We start from the raw sequence: 18676 nt of genomic DNA on the forward strand, positions 1-18676 counted from the left end.
ATGTCTTTTTCACTCCTACTGTCCGATTCTTTATTTTGGTGATCATCTTCCAATAGAGTTCCTTTTAGGGTGCATGAGAGAGGAAAATGTCTGAAGTGTATTCATTTTATCTTCACACTTGTTGATAGTTTGGGTATAGAATTCTAGATTGGAAATAATTTTCCTTCAGCATTTTGAAACCATTGCTTAATTGCTTTCCATTATAACTTGAAGTTAATAAAAGCTGATTTATATGTGTAGGACCTGTTTTGTTTTTTTTTTCCCCTGTACAAATGCTTTTAGGATCTTCCCTTTGTCCCCTAGCGTGTGTGTGTGTGTGTGTGTGTGTGTGTGTGTGTGTGTGTGTGTTTTGTCTTTTTGTTTTAATCTGTAGGTTATTTCTTCAACTTTACCTACTGAGTTTTCTATTGGATTTTTAAAATTTCTGGCAACATTTTTAATTCTCAAGAGCTTCCCCCACCCCTGCTTTTGAATATTCTTTTTTAAATGCTACCTTGTTCCTATTTCATTGTTGCCTATCTTCTGGCTCTTTAAGGATGTTAATCATAGGGTTGTTTTTTGTTTTTTGTTTTTTTTTTAAGTTTTCTTCTTTCTATAGTCTCTTTCGAGTTGCTTTTTCTCTGTTTCGATTCCTATGTTTTTCCTGCTAGAGACTTTTGCAGGCCAGTCATTTAAGAAGGGGACACTAGGCTGGGTGCAGTGGCTCACGCCTGTAATCCCAGCACTTTGGGATGCCAAGGCGGGCAAATCACCTGAGGTCAGGAGTTAGAGACCAGCCTGGCCAATATGGCAAAACCCCGTGTCTACTAAAAATACAAAAAATTAGCCGGGCGTGGTGGCGGGTGCCTGTAATTCCAGCTACTCGGGAGGCTGAGGCAGAAGAATCGCTTGAACCTGGGAGGCAGAGGTTGCAGTGAGCTGAGATCGCACCATTGCACTCCAGCCTGGGCGACAGAGCAAAACTCTTTCTCCAAAAAAAAAAAAAAAAAAAAAAAAAAAGACACTAAAAACCTGATTGGATGGCTGAGTTTTGTGGGTGGGGCTTGTTGACTGTTGCCTTTTCTTTGGGGGAATGCCATATATGTGTTACTTTAGGTCTTTTTAGGTAGTCTAGTTCCCAGAGAAGACTCCTGGCTGCTAGGTAAAGGCTGGCAGCCAGCGGGAAGAGACTTTGCAGGTTGCCTACCTTCATGTAAAACTCCCCTTTTAGTACTTTCTGCTGTGTATTAGAGTCCTAGAAACTCTTTTCTTCAGTTAAGAGAATAGGGTTAACCACTTTTCTCTTTGGATAAGGAGGCAGCATTTGATGCTTCTTTGGAGAGGATCTAGACCTTTAATAGCTTCTCAGAGAGACTTTCAACCCATCCTTCTTCCTGCCCTCCTTCCACCTCAATTCAAAGCTACCTGGGGCAGCCAGTTATTTGGGGGATGTGGAGAGGGAATTTGTGGTATAAAATAGCTTGGTTCTTAACTTGTTTTTTTACTGATGATTTATTAAGTGTTTTGGAGTGTTTGCAAAGTCTTGTCCATCTGCTTTCCAGCTTACCAAATTTGTTGCTGGTTTTGTTTTGCTCTCAATACTTTTATTTTGCCTTTAAAAAAAATTCTCAGGCTGGGCGCGGTAGCTCACGCCTGTAATTCTAGCGGTTTGGGAGGCTGAGGCGAGTGGATCATGAGCTCAGGAGTTTGAGACCAACCTGACCAACATGGTGAAACCCTGTCTCTACTAAAAATACAAAAAAAAAAAATTAGCTGGGCGTGGTGGCGTGTGCCTGTAATCCCAGCTACTCAGGAGGCTGAGGCAGGAGAATTGCTTGGATCTGGGAGGCGGAGGTTGCAGTGAGTGGAGATGGTGCCACTGCACTCCAGCCTGGTGACAGAATGAGACTCTGTCCCAAAAAAGAGAAAAGAAAAAGAAAAAACAATTCTCTTTACTGGTATTTTTTGAATAGTGTCTTGGAAGAGAACAAAATTAGATACATATGTTTACTTCACCATGTTTTCTCAAAATAGACCTGATTTTTGTATTTTTTAAAGTGTGTCATACACACACCTTTTTATTTTATTTTTTGTCATTTTAAATGGATACTTCTGTGTCCTAGTTCTGTCATTTGAAGGATTCACTTGGTTTTTTGTTTCGGCTAAATGAAAGTGTAGGCATCTGAACTGTCCAGTACTTCAGTGCTGAACATAAAATGTATGAAAGAATAAGGAAATTTATTTTTGTACTTCTATAAGTTCATCACAAATACTAGAAAGAACTGTTTTTAGAAAGAGTGGGTTTGAAATGTGGATTTTGTTTTTGAAAGGGAAATTTTTTGTTTTTTTTAACAAAATCATCCTAAGTTCTTAAAACTTGTGTAATGAGTTTCCAGGTACAGGAAAGATTTGGACTACTGTGTTTACTTGGGTATATTTGCTACTCCCTGTATTTTTTGGAGGAGAGAAAAGATACTCTTTCCTTGACAGTCTCTTCTAATGTTCTCAACATCAGGAGTCTTAAGACTTGACCAGGGAGCAGTTAGAGGCAGAACTGACTCTTTTGCTGACAGTGAAAGAAAAGGCCTGAAAAATTTTATGAGAGACCCTAGGTTGAATCTGTTAGTATTAAAGTATTGAATACTGTTAACAATTTATTGTCACTTTTTAAAATTGTTAATTCTTTTTCTTCTTCATTTATGTAACTAAATAGTCATTGCTTGCTGCTTTACTCAATATTTTACCAGTTCTCACTTGGGGTTCTGTAGTCCAGTAGTCCCTATACATTTTTCAAATATATACCCAAGTCAGACTTCATTTTTTAAAATAAGTCAGCATTTCTGTGTGTGGATCTAGGGGATGTTAATATTTAAAAGTTCTATTTTTTTTTTCTTCTGTGCATTCTTTTTTTTTTTTTTTTTTTTTTGAGACGGTGTCTTGCTCTGTCACCCAGCTGGAGTGCAGTGGCGTGATCTCGGCTCACTGCAACCTCCACCTCCTGGGTTCAATCGATTCTCCTGCCTAAGCCTCCCAAGTAGCTGGGATTATGGTGCCTGGCCTCTTCTGTGCATTCTTGGTTAAAAACTACTATAAAAAGGGTACAGGGCCTGGCGCGGTGGCTCATGCCTGTAATCCCAGCACTTTGGGAGGCCGAGGTGGGTGCATCACGAGGTCAGGAGATCGAGATCAGCCTGGCCAAAATGGTGAAACTCCATCTCTACTAAAAATACAAAAATTAGTCAGGCATGGTGGCGGGTGCCTGTAATCCCAGGTACTCGGGTGGCTGAGGCAGGAGAATCGCTTGAACCTGGGAGGCGGAGGTTGCAGTGAGCCTAGGTGGCGCCACTGCACTCCAGCCTGGGCGACAGAGCGAGACTTTAATCTAAAAAAAAAAAAAAAAAAAAAAAAAGACACAGAGATACAGCACAGTACTGAATAACCCTATTCGTTACTTTTGCTTGAGGATGGTATAGCAGATAAACTATCTTATAGGTAGGAAAAGGACTATGGGAAGGTTCATGTGCGTGTGTGTTATTGTTTTAGGCAAATACTGAAGAGTATAGCCAACCAAGGACGACGTAAAGAATTTACAAGTTCTGTGTTAGCAATTTGATACAGTTTTAAAAATGAGTATTATGGAACACATTTTTGTCAGGTTAATATTCTCTGTACAGATTTTGGAGAAGTAAATTTTTTATAGTTAAAGTAAATGATAGGTTCTCAGGTTAAAGTGTCACTATGGGATCATAAAAATACAGTGGTTTGAGAACTGAAGGCTCTTTAGAAGATTTCACAGTCTGAAGCTGAAAATGATTGTCGAAGATCATGGATGCGTTCATGGGAAATAAAATTTTTAGGATTCTGATTCTGCTGCTCACTCCACTTAATCAGTAATTAAGTCATTTTCTGCCAGCACGTGAGCTTGTCTTTAAATTAGTTATAGAGCCAGCTGAGTTGAGCTCTATTCTGTTTTCCCTGACAGATAAAATTTACCCTAGTCTGTAGGTTGGGTTCTAAAGGCTCAGTATGAGCCACATTTTCATACCTAGTATATATTCCTCTTAGAATTCCGTATGTACACTCCTCAGCATGCTTCAAAAAGAGATTTTGGCTGCCAGGTTCTTTTCTTTTATTATGATAATAAAGGTCAGTAGAATCTTTCTTAGTGATGTTTTTACATGATCTAAATGAAAAGATTTTGTATTAGTATGTGTCACTTTGATAACATTAAATCTCTTTTCGTTGTATGCACAGCCTGTAAATAATTTAGAACTAATCTTAAAAACTGGAAAAAGGCAGGGCGTGGTGGCTCACACCTATAATCCCAGCACTTTGGGAGGCTGAGGCAGGCGGATCACCTGAGGTCAGGAGTTCGAGATCAGCCTGGCCAACATGGTGAAACCCCGTCTCTACTAAAAACACAAAAATTAGCCGGGTGTGGTGGCGGACGCTTGTAATCCCAGCTACTCGGGAGGCTGAGGTAGGAGAATTGCTTGAACCCAGGAGGCAGAGGTTGCAGTGAGCCAAGATTGCGCCACTGCACTCCAGCCTGGGTGTCAGATCGAGACTCGGTCTCAAAAAAAAAAAAAAGAAAGAAAAAATTGACACATGCCTAATAATTATCAATACAGTTATAGACTCAGTTTAATAAATAAAGGAATATTGTCTCTCAATTAGGACAACCTAATGATAAAAATGAATGGCTGAGGAGATATACAATATTTGTTTGTTTTTGACTAATTAGAGCTAGATTTTGATTATTTATTTAGAGACAGAGTCTCTCTCTGTCACCCAGGCTGGAGTGCAGTGGTGTGATCATAACTCAGTGTAACCTCGAATTCCTAGGGTCAAGCAATCCTTTTTCCTCAGCCCTCTCAAGTAGCTGGAACTACAGGTGTGTGCCACCATGCCTAGCTAGTTTTTAAATTTTTTGTAGAGACAGGGTCTTGCTATGTTGCTATGTTGCTCTGGGTCTCAAGCAATGGTCCTGCCTTGGCCTCCCAAAGCACTGGGGTTATAGGTGTGAGCCACCATGCCCAGCATCAAGTTGTTTTTTGTTTTTGTTTAAGTTAGTTTTTTAAAAAGTATGTTTTTCTTGAGTGCCAGCTGTTTGGAAATAGTAAGTTTATTTTGACTATGGTATATCATCGTTTGAATATATAGCTGATGTTTGTTATTCAAAGTAGATGTGCCAAAAAGTTCTTGAGAGCGCTGAATTAGTGAACACTGAGCTAGCTATTGCTCCTAGGGGAAATACAGTATTAGGTTTCTTTGAGCCTCTGGTAACATTTTTGTTATCCCATTAACGTATACCCTTGTTTCATGTGTGTTTCTTTTTAAAGGCACTGCATTTAGTATATCATTTTAGTATATTCATTTATATTCAATAGCACTAGAACACATGTCTGAACAAAGCTATCTAACTTGCTTTTTCTCTGTAAGACACATCACAGCCTCCTTGTGTTTACTAGCCAGCACTTGAGCAGTATGCTTGGGGGCCATTTTAAATAATGAAATCACTAACAAAAATATGAAAACCGTGCCACTAAATAGAACTGTGAAAAGGACACTTGTTTATAGTATGAGAGCTGAAACTAGATAGCAGAGTATCATCTTGTTCAACCTCAATGGGGAATGTGCACATCAGTGGACTCAAATTTTTGTTGCTCTACACATGTGCATGTCCATGAATAACCATATTTTGATTTGGGGAGTTATAAATATGTTTTAGCGATTAGGTAAATTCACAAATATGGAATCATGAATAATGAGATTAGACTACATTTATTTATTTCATCCCCTATTGATGGACTTAACGGGTTTTTCCTCTTAGAAACAAGGCTATAGTAAATATGCATATGTAATAGCATACATGTTTGGGGAGTTTCTTCAGGGTTTGTTCTAAGAAGTGGAGTTACTGGTATGTGCATTTAAAATTTTATTAGCTATTTGTATTAGTCCGTTTTCATACTGCTAATAAAGACATACCTGAGACTGGGCAATTTATAAAAGAAAGAGGTTTAATTGGACTTATGGTTCCACATGGCTGGGGAAGCCTCACAATCATGGCAGAAGGCAAGGAGGAGCAAGTCCTGTCTTACATGATGGCAGCAGGCAAAGAGAGAATGAGGAAGACGCAAAAGCAGAAATCCCTGATAAAACCATCAGACCTTGTGCAACTTATTCACTCCATGAGAACAGTATGGGGGAAACCACCCTCATGATTCAATTCTCTCTCACCAGGTCCCTCCCACAACACGTGGAAATTATGGGAGTACAATTCAAGATGAGATTTGGGTGGGGACACAGAGCCAGACCATGTCACTATGTTATTATTGCCAAATTATTCTCCATAGTGGTTACATCAGTGTATACTCTCACAGCGTTATATGAAAGTTTCCATTTACCCAGATTTTTGCCAGCTCGTAGTATATGTATGACTTTACATGTTTGCTATTCTGATAGTTATAAAATGGTATATATCATCATAATTTTGAGTTTTCTCTGATTTCAGTGTCTTCAATCTGAATCTGTTAGAGACCAGTATTAGTGGTTTCTAAAAGGCCTTTTGTTTTTGAACTGAAAACTTTGTTTAACCTTTTATTGTGATATTTGTCAGTAGTGATATGATCTCTATTATATATCCAACTTATTTTTCAGTTTGCTAATCCAGACTTTACACAACCTATCTCAGAAGTTGTAGATGAAGTAATTCAGAATTGTCCTATTGATGTCAGACGTCCTCTCTACAAGGTATTTATAGCAAAATTGTTATTCAAGGTCTTACTTTAAAAAAACTTAAACACCTCTCATAAAAAGGATATAATAGCATTTCAGTACTATATATTATATCTTTAAACTTTTCTCTTTTTAAATATTATATTTATTTTCTCTCCACTAGAATATTGTCCTCTCTGGAGGTTCAACCATGTTCAGGGACTTTGGACGTCGCTTGCAAAGAGATTTGAAAAGAACTGTAGATGCCCGGCTGAAATTAAGTGAGGAATTGAGTGGTGGTAGATTGAAGGTTGGTTTTCCCCATTATTGGTGAGAAGGTTGAGGGTGCCTTCCTTGATTAGGATGAGAAATATTTGCCAGCATTCACTCTGATTTAGAAAAATAAGAGGAACCTGTCAGGTATTCTAATGGAAATGGTTAATGTTATAGATTTATGTCTGTGATATTCTGGATCATTTGATTCTTCTAGGATATTGTCTGTATTTCTGGAAAATAATTCTTAGTAATACCTGTGGAAAGACTTTTTTTTTTTAATACCTCTCTCATAGATAAATACAGTAGATTTCTTTGCATACACCAACAATCAAATTAATTATGGATCCACAAAATGTTTTATACTATAGAAGGACAGCAAAGCTGAGTTGAGATTGATGCCATTGTTGAGTAGTCAAGCCTGCTCTCAAAAACTGACTTTAGCTCCCACATAGCAACCTCAAAGTGTGCAGTCAAATCGGTGGTTTAATAAAGTAACCTTTGTATTACATGTCCTGGACCTTTAGGCTTGAGGTTAAAAAAACTCAAAATTAATTTAAAATTCTTAGATGTCTACTTTCTATATTTAGAGATAGATTCTTCATTTTTTTCATCCTTGTTAAATATTGAAGCAGAACGTTGATTTAGAGGAATGATATGGCTTTTTTCAAAGCTGTTTGAAAAAAGGTATTTTGAAAAAAGGTATTTCATGTGAATAAAATACCTTCTGCTTGGAAGATTACCAAGAATGAGGACTTTATCTGAGACTTCCACAATCATTCAGAATTACTTAAAAGTAAAGCACAACACTCTAGGGTTTGCTGATTGTTGAGAAATTGCATGATGGCTGACTATTGTCAGTGCCTGTACTTTGATTATCTTGAGTAAACCTATCCCTAGGAATGCAGTAAAAAGTATATGTTTTGGGTGGAAGGCAAAATATTGAACTCTGTCCCTATAATGTCATGACTTCACACTTCAGGAAGTCTACTCAATAGACTTTTAAAATGTTGCGTTTGCTTTTGCATCCCCTTCCCAACCAACCAAACCACCAGCCCACCCCCATTCATCCATTCATTTGCCCATCCATCTACTCCCCTTACCCACATATCTATCTACCCTACCTCCTACCTAAAAAAGAAGTCATTGGGTTTTGCAAGTATAAATTCTCTGTACTGAGAATCCTACTAACCACATTGATTATGTGAATGAACATAGTGCATGTTCTGGTTTTTTTGTTAGAATACTTAAAAGATTGAAGTTGATTGTCCTAATGGTATGGTTGTGGATGTATTAAAGTAGCTGTTTAGTTTTTAATAACTCATTACAGATATATAAGTACAAAACAATGCTGTATGTTTCTGAGTATAGTATTTTAATAAAGTGAGATTGTTTAACATTTTTAAGCTCTTTTTACACTTGTAAATAAGAAATAAATTTACCCAGTGATCAGTACCGTATCGACATATTGAAAGAAACAGATTGGGTGTCCCTTTTTTGAATTGCTTCATACCAGAAGTGTTGCAGGTTTTGAGTTTTTTCTGGATTTTGGAGTATTTGCATTATATACTGGTTCAACATCCTTAATCCAAAAATCTGAAATTGTGAGCATTTCCTTTGAACATCATGTTGGTGCTCAAAAAGTTTTTGGATCTTGGAGCATTTTGGATTTTCAGACTTGGGATGCTCATCATGTATAGGAAAAACCTTGTGTTTTGGAGGACTCTGCCTTCTTCATCTTAGTTTTACTTGCTAGTAACTTTTATAGATCTTAATAGCATGCCTTTATCTATCTATCTCTGGCTTTATTCTCCTTCAGTCTGTAATTTTTAATGGCAACCAAACAGTTTTGAAAAAAGCCATATCATTCTGTTTCTATAAATAGGTGTGTGTACACACACACACACACTAAATTGTAGATATGATGGTTCATTATCCCCAAACATTTTAGTATATTTCTAAAATCAAGAACATATTACAATTATCAAAATCATGAAATTAACCTTGATCCAGTGTTATCTAGTTATAGAACTGATTCTAATTTTACCGGTTGTTTCACTAATGTCCCTTATAACAAAAGGAAAACAAAATACCTTTTTCCCCCTTATCCAGGATCCAATCAAGGATTGCATGTTTCATTTACTTATTGTGTTGCTTCAGTCTGTTACATACTCAATGTTTTTTGTCTTTCATGAATGAATGTGACATTTTTGAAGAGTACAGCCATTTATTTTGTAGCATATCCTTCAGCTTGGGTTTGTTTAATATTTCTGCTTGAGTAGGTTCAGATTGTGTACTTTTGGCAGTGATGCCACAGAATTGATATTGTATCATTTTTAGTGCATTGTATCAGTAGACACGTGATAGAATTTGTCCTGTGTGTGAATTTTGAGCTTTTGGTTGAAGTTGTGTCTGCCAGGTTTTTTCACTATAAAGTTACTATGTTTTCCTTTATATTTAATAAGAATCTTATGAGGAGACACTTTCAGACTATCCTGTTTCTCTTTTAAGTTTCAGTCACTAGTTTTTAGCATCCATTGTGATTCTTCCCTAAAACAGTTATTACTGTGGTAGTTGCTAAATGGCGTTTTGCAATTTCTATCATTCCTTCTATGTTTTTAAGTCTTGTTTTACTATAAGCAAGAGTTTTCCCTTCTCCCACATTCATTTATTCTTTTAGTAATATCTATATGAACTCCTGATTTCTCATTTTGTGGTCTGTATCTTTAATATCACTGTAATATCATAATAGTAATACCACTCATCATTAATTTTAATCCCACATTTTTTTTTTTTTTTCAGATTTGACCAGTGGGAGTTATTCAAATGGCTCTTAGATTTTTTTTTTTTTGATGCAGCCACATCTTTTTTTTGCCTACTTCTGTACTTCCCGGCACAGCAAGGTGTTTCAGGCTGATCTTGTACTTTCTCTTTTCTGGCCCTGGAATCAGCCCTTTTTTTCTCCTTTTCTTTCTTCAAGACACCCTTGTCTTGTTCCTGTTAGTGGAGAACGTTGCTAAGAAACCAAGCTTTGTGCTCATTGCTGCTGGGGTATCACTGAGTCTAGGCCTTCTCAGTGATTAGAGCTAGGGGTGTGTGTGTGTCTATACATCTATATCTAATTCTCTACATAAATTAAAACCATGAATTTTTACAGATGTCTCCAGTTATAGAAGGTTCACTCTAGTTTTCTGCCCTTCCATATTGTAATGCCCTTCTCTGACAGTGAGAAACCTGGCTCCTGTTATCTATAATATATTTATGTTTTTGCTTAATCCTGGAATATGTATATGATAGTTTCAGAATTGTTAATCCACACCACTGTGAAAAATAGACCCAAAACTAGAATTTAATATTTGCTTATATTTTATCTTCAGCCTGAAGGCTTATAAGATTCAAAATACTATGCTCACAAGTTGCTTGTGTTAGTCCCTTTCCTCACCTTAGTGTGCTTATGTTTGAAAAAAGTACAATTAGTTTAATTTGTTTTTGTTGTACTTTGTTTTGCCCCAACCTCCCCTTCTTTTAAGGTGTTATTTTTTAGTATGTAAAACACTAACATTTAGATTCTTAAAGTCAGAACTGTATAAAACGTGTGCTCATTGCTATTTCCCTTCCATTTATTCTGCTCTGTTCCCTCCCTGTCTCTTCCACAGTGTTCCCAACCCCTTTCCTCTGAGACAGCCAATCTCAATTGTTTCTGGTTTGTAAGATACCATCTGAATTTAGTACAGATATTATTTTTGTATATGTACATTTAAGGTTAAATGACACAGAAGTTGTTATTTGAATTTACTATGAAGATGATCATACTATGTCTTTCTTTAGCCAAAACCTATTGATGTACAAGTCATTACACACCACATGCAGCGATATGCAGTTTGGTTTGGAGGATCAATGCTGGCTTCCACGGTGAGTGTGATGAAGCTTACTTTTATTTTATTTTATCATTATTATTTTATTTATTTATTTTTGAGGTGGACTTTCGCTCTTGTCACCCAGGCTGGAGTGCAATGGCATGATCTTGGCTCACTGCAACCTCCACCTCCTGGGTTAAAGTGATTCTCCTGCCTCAGCCTCCCAAGTAGCTGGGACTACAGGCATGCGTCACCACACCTGGCTAATTTTGCATTTTTAGCAGAGACTGGGTTTCATCATGTTGGCTAGGTTACTCTTGAACTCCTGACCTTGGGATCTGCCCACCTTGGCCTCCCAAAGCAAAGTGTTGGGTTTACAGGTGTGAGCCACTGCTCCTGGCCTTTATTATTATTATTTTTTTTTATTGAGATGAGGTCTTACTATGTTGCCAGGCTGGTCTCAAACTCCTGGGCTCAAGTGATCCTTCCACCTCAGCCTCCCAAAGAGCGCTGAGTTTACAGGTGTGAGCTGCTGTGCCTGGCTGAAGCTTATGTTTAAATTTATATATATATATTTAAGATAGGAGAGTCCATCAATACTTGGAAAAGAACAAAGCAAATTCCTTTAAATTGTATTTCAAAATAATAGGAAACTTTGTATATATGTGTTTGTAGTATTTTAAAAATTGGAAGTAATTTAAATTTAATTGGAAGTCATTTGAATTTAATTTTTTTTTTTAGCTTGCTAGACATTATTTTAGAGTGACCATTTTATACTATGTTTTAAAGTTTATCTGTAGGGAAAGTTCTGTTAAAACTGGTAATTCAGTCATCAGAAGGTCCTTGTTTGTTCTGTTTAAGTATTTAAAAACATTAAGGTAAAAGTTAAGCTTCATTGCATAGAAAGTATGATGTTTTACACTGAATAAAGGGAATTATTCTAAGAATCCTGTCCCCAAATTAAAATGTCTTTAAAGCCCCCTTAAAAGGTGTTCTAGTGTTCTAATACCATGAACCTAGGAAGTATTGGTGCTTTGTTCTGGTAGTGCATGCAATATTAAAATGAAGGAGCTTTTATCTGAATTATTGAATAACTGTACAACTTTGGATTTAAAACCATTTCCAACATAAGAGGTGAAAGTTATTTTCTTCCTCAATTTTAGTCTTCTTCAATTGGGCCATATAACCTAGTTGAGTTTGTGACTTTGCCTTGAGAAATGAGGTAACACAGCATGGAACAGTCTATCTTTTCCAGACCTTGAATGAGGAAGGCAAATGATCTAGACATTTCTTAGAACTAGACGAAAAATAGTCATAGCATGACTAGGAGTAGTTTTATCTGTAGTTAGGCGAATGCCGCTTCTTTACATTATTGGTGCAATGAAAGTATGGGAAAGTCTCAACAGAACAGACTGGACATTTGAGAACCTTCCATTTTTCAAAATTTCAGAATCCTCGCAGCAGGTGTGTGAGACAAGGATTGGGGACAGGAGTTAATTCCTCTTTTGGAGTTCCGATAAAGATTTATAGCTGATTTTAAGTCATGGCTGCTAGAATTTCTAAGCTTTCATGCCATGAATGGACTAACAATAAACATTTTAGACTTAACATCTATTTTAAAGCATCACTCTTAAAGTTTATTTCAATATACCTTCAAGATGGTAGATTTTTGACCCTTATAAAAACATATATTTTTTGTTTTCAGCCTGAGTTCTACCAAGTATGCCACACCAAAAAGGATTATGAAGAAATTGGACCTAGCATTTGTCGTCACAATCCAGTGTTTGGAGTCATGTCGTAAAATTGGCTTCATAGTTATTGGGGTTAGGGAGGTGGGGAAGAGATAATCTTTCTGATTACCTGTTTTGTCTGGATGGCTGGTTTTGAGGTTTTAAACCTGACTTGAAATAGTAACACCAAACATGATTATACAGGAATATTTTAATAAGTGTATCACCATGCAGATGTAGAAGAGAGCGAAAGTGATTGTGTTTTTCTTTAGATTGAATATTTGAATCTTTATGTGTAACAAAAAGAAGTGGGTTTTAGTTCTTTCTGTGCCCTGATATTTTGTATATTAATGAATTATCCAAGATTCGATGGGATTTATCAGTGTGTAGATAGCTCTATAATGCTTGAATTGTACACTTCTAAGTGTGCAGTGCAAGAGCTTGTTTATATTTCATACTTTTTATACTTTGAGGAAAAAAAGTCAAAGAAAAATTGTATTTGAGGGAAAAAACCATGACCAAGTAAAGGATAAATTCAAAAAATAGCCTCATGAGACTTGGCATACACACTCGTGGGATTCCAGTTATTATGGAGTGCTTCCATCCCTCTCCACCCCTTCCCCCCAAAAGGTTTTCTTTGCAAGTGCTTTTGGAACTAAGAGCTAGTATCTTGGATTAACTGATGCCTGCTAGTGCTTTCTGATTACTCGCATTCTGTTTCTTGCTTTAAAAGAAGAGTAAAGACAAGAGTGTTGGACCAGTATTGCAGTTCTGTAGTGTCATTTCTTATAAAAAACAAAACAACAACAATAATTTATCAAAATTGGCATATTTAAAGCCTAACATTCTAATAAAGGCACAAATTTCTTTTTAATACTTGTTTCAGGCTCTTTAATCTCTTTATAAGTTAACTAATAAATCTATTTTCTTCAGACTTCTGCAATAGTTCTTTAAAATCACAACAGTTAGCAAGCTGACTTTTGTAATGTGCTCAATACAAATACCTGTGAACTTTTAATATGTTGAGTGCTTTCATTTTGATAACTGGATCTCCATTTGATATTTTCATTTGTATAACTCATTTGCAGTCTGAAAATTTTTTTTAGTGCCAGTCCCTGAACATATCATTGAAAGTTAATTTTCTTTGCATTTTAAAATATCTGGATTATGAAGAAAAAGTGATGAAAATAAATTAAAACTGAATTACCTTTTCTAATGTTTTTTTTTTTTTTAAGTAATGTAATTCTATTTTGTTTTTATGTATGTGATATCTGTTTCTGTTGAGATTTGGGAGTTATTGAAATCTCTGTAATGTGTATGGTAGAAAATTTCTTGTGACCTTAAAATTTTACCAGTTATTTATAGAAAGAGAAAATGGGAAATGTTTTATAGGCTTTTTACTAGCAATATCAGTGAACACTTGAACTCCATTATTCATGAAAATAACACGTTAGGATTAGAATACGTCTATTCAAAAGTGAAAGAATATAAAGTGTTTAGTTTTTTGTTTTTACTCTAAAGATAGAATTGGGGAGTAAACTTCAGTTTTTGTTTAGAGTGGATCTGAATATTTAAAATCCTATAATAATTTTTGTGAATCCTCATTCTTTGAGTATGGGATTGTAAAAGACAAACTATATCCTACAGTAGTATCATCATCAGTATCAAAGGTCTCCTTTTTTTACTTGGAAAAGTAATTCACAAACATTATAAAAATACTATTCAAACAGTACCAAAGAGTAGATTAGCAAAAGTAAGTTTTTTTCCCTAGCCTGTCTCATTTTTCCACCATTACACAGACTACTTGGAATGTCTTAGATGTCCTTGTATTGTAATTTTCTGTGTAGGTAGAAATAAACGTAGCTTTCTTATTTTACACAAATAGGAACTTACTGTATATACTGTTCTGCACTTTGCTTTTATTAAAGATCTTTTGATAAAGAACTATATTGATAAGCAGTAAAGATGTCATGCTCCTGGCCCAATAAAATATTGTTAGCATTGTCATAAATATGTCTTTTCCACCGGCGATGGTTGGGTAATAAGTGAATAAGCTAGAAAGACATGTTTATAAAGCTATTTGATGACAATCTCAGGCATATTTATACAGAGATGTTCTTAACTGTTTGCTACAAAAACATGAAGATCAAAAACTTTCTTGAAGCTTACGCTTAACTTATTTGGGGAAACAAAACTCCAGCCCTTCTTGTGTATTTTCTGATATCCCTTTGCTCTACTTTTAGAGGAGTGAACCCTAATAGGATGGTAGCAGCATTCTTGTTTCTTTATATCTCTCCCCTGTGATTGTATACCGTTTTTTCAACTTAAAGCAACTTCAGTTGGAAATATGTAGAGGTTGGCCAAGGTGAACTAAATAGTCTGTAACACTGATTAGATATCAAGCAACGTGAGCGTGGTAGCAAAAGCATTAACTGAAGCCAGTGATTTAATTTTTAATTCTGATTCTGATAATTGATGATATAGCTCCTCGAACTTTGTCTTTTGTTAAAGCTTGGAAAATATATTTGTATTATTTTGGACAAATTGTTTGAACTCTCTGGACCTTGATTCAATTTATATATAAGGTAAAGGCATTATACTGGATTATCCTGCAATTTCTTTGAGTTGTTAGAATATAATGTAGCTTAATAATAGCAATATTAGCAGTGTAGTAGATTCTGACGGCAAAACCTAGCCTTTTCTATTGATTCATTAGTAGTAGTAAAGGTATTATCTGATTTATCCTTTTTAATAAGCAGTGCTTTGATCAAATGGGAAATAGTAATGGACAAATAAAATCAATGATCATTATCTAACTTGATGCCTGCTTTTCAAAAAGTGAGCAAATTTCACATCTTCACCCTTAGACATTAATTCATGGCACCTACTATAAGTACTCACTCTCTTCTTACCTATCTTCTTTTCTATAGGAGATAAAGTGGTTATTCAGACCCCCCAATACAATTTTTTGGTTTGTTTTCACAGCTACTTAAAAGATTAAAATAACTATTCTTGCAGATATTTCTAGGAATATTTTTAGAAATAATATGAAATACAGGGATAATATGCCAATTATGATCTTTATTTTAATTTCTACAGAAAAGTACTAGAGAATATATCTATAGAAACTTCTTTCAGATAACCCTAAAGATGATACTAGAATGTTTATAAAATTATTGAGAAGATTATTTGTGTTATAAAAGCTTATTTGTACCATAGTAAAGGATGTTTTTGTTCCTCTTCATTCTGGGCTAATCTGTCAATACTGAAGTCCAGTCTTTTCCCCCTTTTCTTACCAGCTCAACCTTGATTCCTGTGACCCATTCTTTCTGATCTTTCGTAGTTCATAGTCACCAGGCATGCGTACCTTGGATAGCCCTCTGAAGTCTGTTAGCACCCAGATTTCCAACTCGGGTTAATTGGTACTAATTCCATTAGCTGGTATAAATAATCCAAAATCTGTGCAGACTCTGGGAGCAAAATGTTCTACTCAGTTTGGAATACTGTGCCTTAAAATATATTTCATTGTAACAGCACCTCGTATATATAGTTGGCCAAGGACAGAGTTGTTACAAGTTATGTGGAACTTTCATAGCAAATCTTGACAGTAAATACTTTGTTCTTGTATTAGGTCTATATCCTGAATTGACCTTTAGCAAGAATCTTTAGATCTGCTGGAGGGCTGGGATGGCTTTTGGACTTCAGTGAAAAAGAATTTCTGCTACTCATTGTTGATAACGCTTCAGTACTGTATAAGTGTTTATCCTTTTCCACGTAATTTGTTTTCTATGATATGAGAACTTTTATTATAATTTGCCTCGGTCTTGATAGAATCTTAACAAAAATAAAATCTGTGGTCGTCTGAGGTATTCTCCATGCTGTAACCCAGTTTAGCGGATGCATGTGGAGCTTGGGTGCTGAAATTAAATGTAACCTATTTGGGTTGAGGATTTATGACTAGTGCTCCAGTGGTCACGGGAGCAATAAAAAAGGAACAACGATAGAAATACGTGATCTAGGAAAGGAGGCAGCTGAAAAGCCTGAAAGAAAAAAATGAAAGATTAAAAGTAGACGATATTCTATTTTGATTTAGCAATTACTTGTTTTCTAGTGTTCTGTCAATTTTTGGTGACTTTTATAATTACATTAAAACTAAGATGCTGAATTAAAATAAAGTTTCTCTTTTATTCAAGCACCAACATTCACTTATATTACCTATATATTGCATCAAGTTTTGAGCCTTCAATCCCAGAAGCATTGATTGACTGTCTCCTGTGGTTCAAGTACTGTGCATAAAGATGAATAAATATTCTGTCCTTGGCTTAGTCTAATAGTAAAGGCACTCTTAGAGGAGGGACAAATATTTTGCCTAGATAAGATTTGAGAGATAGTAAGTGCGGAATTTCTCTTCATAAAAATGGTAGTGTTAGTTGTTTAGAGGGAGAAGTCCAGCTATGTAAGGTGAAAGTGGGGCTTATAAAAGTGGATCTGTGGTTTAAAAATTAGTACTTTGCTCCTAAAATTTTTACCTAAATGTTACATCCAACAACAGATGAAAGTAATTCGACAGTAGCATCTGCTTTATTCATTTCATATTTCCAGTGCCTGACATATTGCTTGGCATATAGTAGTTTAGTGGATGTGTTTGATGAATGAATGAATAAAAATTATTTTTCATGTTAAAATAAAACTTTGAATTACATGAGTATACAACTTTTGCTCCTTCAAAGTACCCATATTTGTCAAATATGACCGAATTACGACTTTTTTTCTGTTCCACTAGTTTCTACCTTAGAAGTGACATTCTGCGTAAGGTAGTGGGGGATTACTAAGTGATCATGACTTTTCTGAAGCAGGTCTTAAATAATTATCGAAGTCTTCAGTCATTTCAAAATCTCTGTAGTGTAAATGATCATAGGCCCTAAATCAGATTGTTGTACAAGGTAATTGACATGTCCTGAAATGTAACATTCAACATTAGCAGTAGAAACAGGCCTCATTTCTCCCTCTGGCTTTTATTGATCAATTTTGATATTGTCCAGATCCCATGTTAAACCACTTGATTTAGAGATGACTTAATTCTAAACTTCCTCCATTTTTGATTAATAAGATTCAAGGTTGCAGTAAATTGTCAATCTTATTTGGAATTATATTAGAAAGTCGATATCGGAATTGGAACCACACATCTTTTTCTTATTGTGGGTACATGGGATCTTTCCCAAATAAATTCCTGAGCAACAAGAAAATCTGAGACTTGTTTTAAATGCTATAATGATTAGTTGGAATAATGTATACATTCATGAGATGACTAAAGCACTAGTGGGGTAGTTTCTACTGCAGTAGACTGATTTTTCTTAGCCCAAACCTTGAAAGATGAATGTTTTAGTAGATGGAGAGTAGGTGGGGATGATATTTTAGATATGGCAGAAGCAACTTGAGTTAACAGCAATTGGGGAAGGGATTAGAATATTGTGATTAGGAGAAGTGAGGAGAAGAGTGGGAGAGAAGACTGAAGGGTATCTGACACCTTCAAACACACCCTCAAACACAAACATTGGGTAAAAAAGTTGATGCAGTTCAGGGTGAAATCACACACATGATTGACATAAATAACATTGTGGAAAAGTGACTTTGCAAAGACTACACAGGTAGTTGCAGAATAGAACTTATCGGTTATAAATTTTTTTGATATTTTACTGAATAGCATATGGTTTATTAAATTTTTTTTTCAAAATTAATTTGGCAACATTTCTTAGCTTCTCTGACTCATTCTATTGGGAAAGCTGATAGCAAGATTCCTGTGCTAGACTGCTAGAGGGAGGTATCAGATGACCAAGTCATGTCTGATACTATAGTTACCAGATAGTTACCAGGCTAATGTGCTGAACTAATGAAGGAGCCTAAAACTCAGCAGTCTTTTTGAGATTGGATTGGACTTTATGAATAGGCAATGAGCTCTTAAAAACGACATTCCATATACAGAAAAACTATGGGGATTTCAGACTGCCTAATTTAGCTTCTCCACGGGGCATACTTGAGGTCTTTCACATTTTGGCTATGTACCTCCACATTGGTGCTAAGTTTGTGTACCTCGTTTCTGATTTCACTAATGCTGAAAGT

At 35.7% G+C, this 18676-nt stretch overlaps 1 protein-coding gene across 2 annotated transcripts in view; it reads left to right on the top strand.

Moving 5' to 3' along the window:
- Positions 1-13767, top strand: part of ACTR3 (actin related protein 3) — a 76279-nt gene extending 62512 nt beyond the window's left edge. The window contains exons 9-12 of one of the 2 annotated variants that reach the window (XM_063595110.1): positions 6640-6732; positions 6881-7006; positions 10798-10881; positions 12532-13767. In XM_063595110.1, coding sequence (XP_063451180.1) covers positions 6640-6732; positions 6881-7006; positions 10798-10881; positions 12532-12627 — 399 coding nt within the window. In that variant the 3' untranslated portion in view covers positions 12628-13767. Of the gene's footprint in view, positions 1-6639; positions 6733-6880; positions 7007-10797 lie in introns of both variants that reach the window. The other variant, XM_063595109.1, reaches the window with a different exon arrangement.
- Positions 13768-18676: the final 4909 nt, after the last annotated feature.

This window comes from Pan paniscus, chromosome 13 (genome assembly GCF_029289425.2).
Source record: "Pan paniscus chromosome 13, NHGRI_mPanPan1-v2.0_pri, whole genome shotgun sequence".
NCBI lineage: Eukaryota > Metazoa > Chordata > Mammalia > Primates > Hominidae > Pan > Pan paniscus.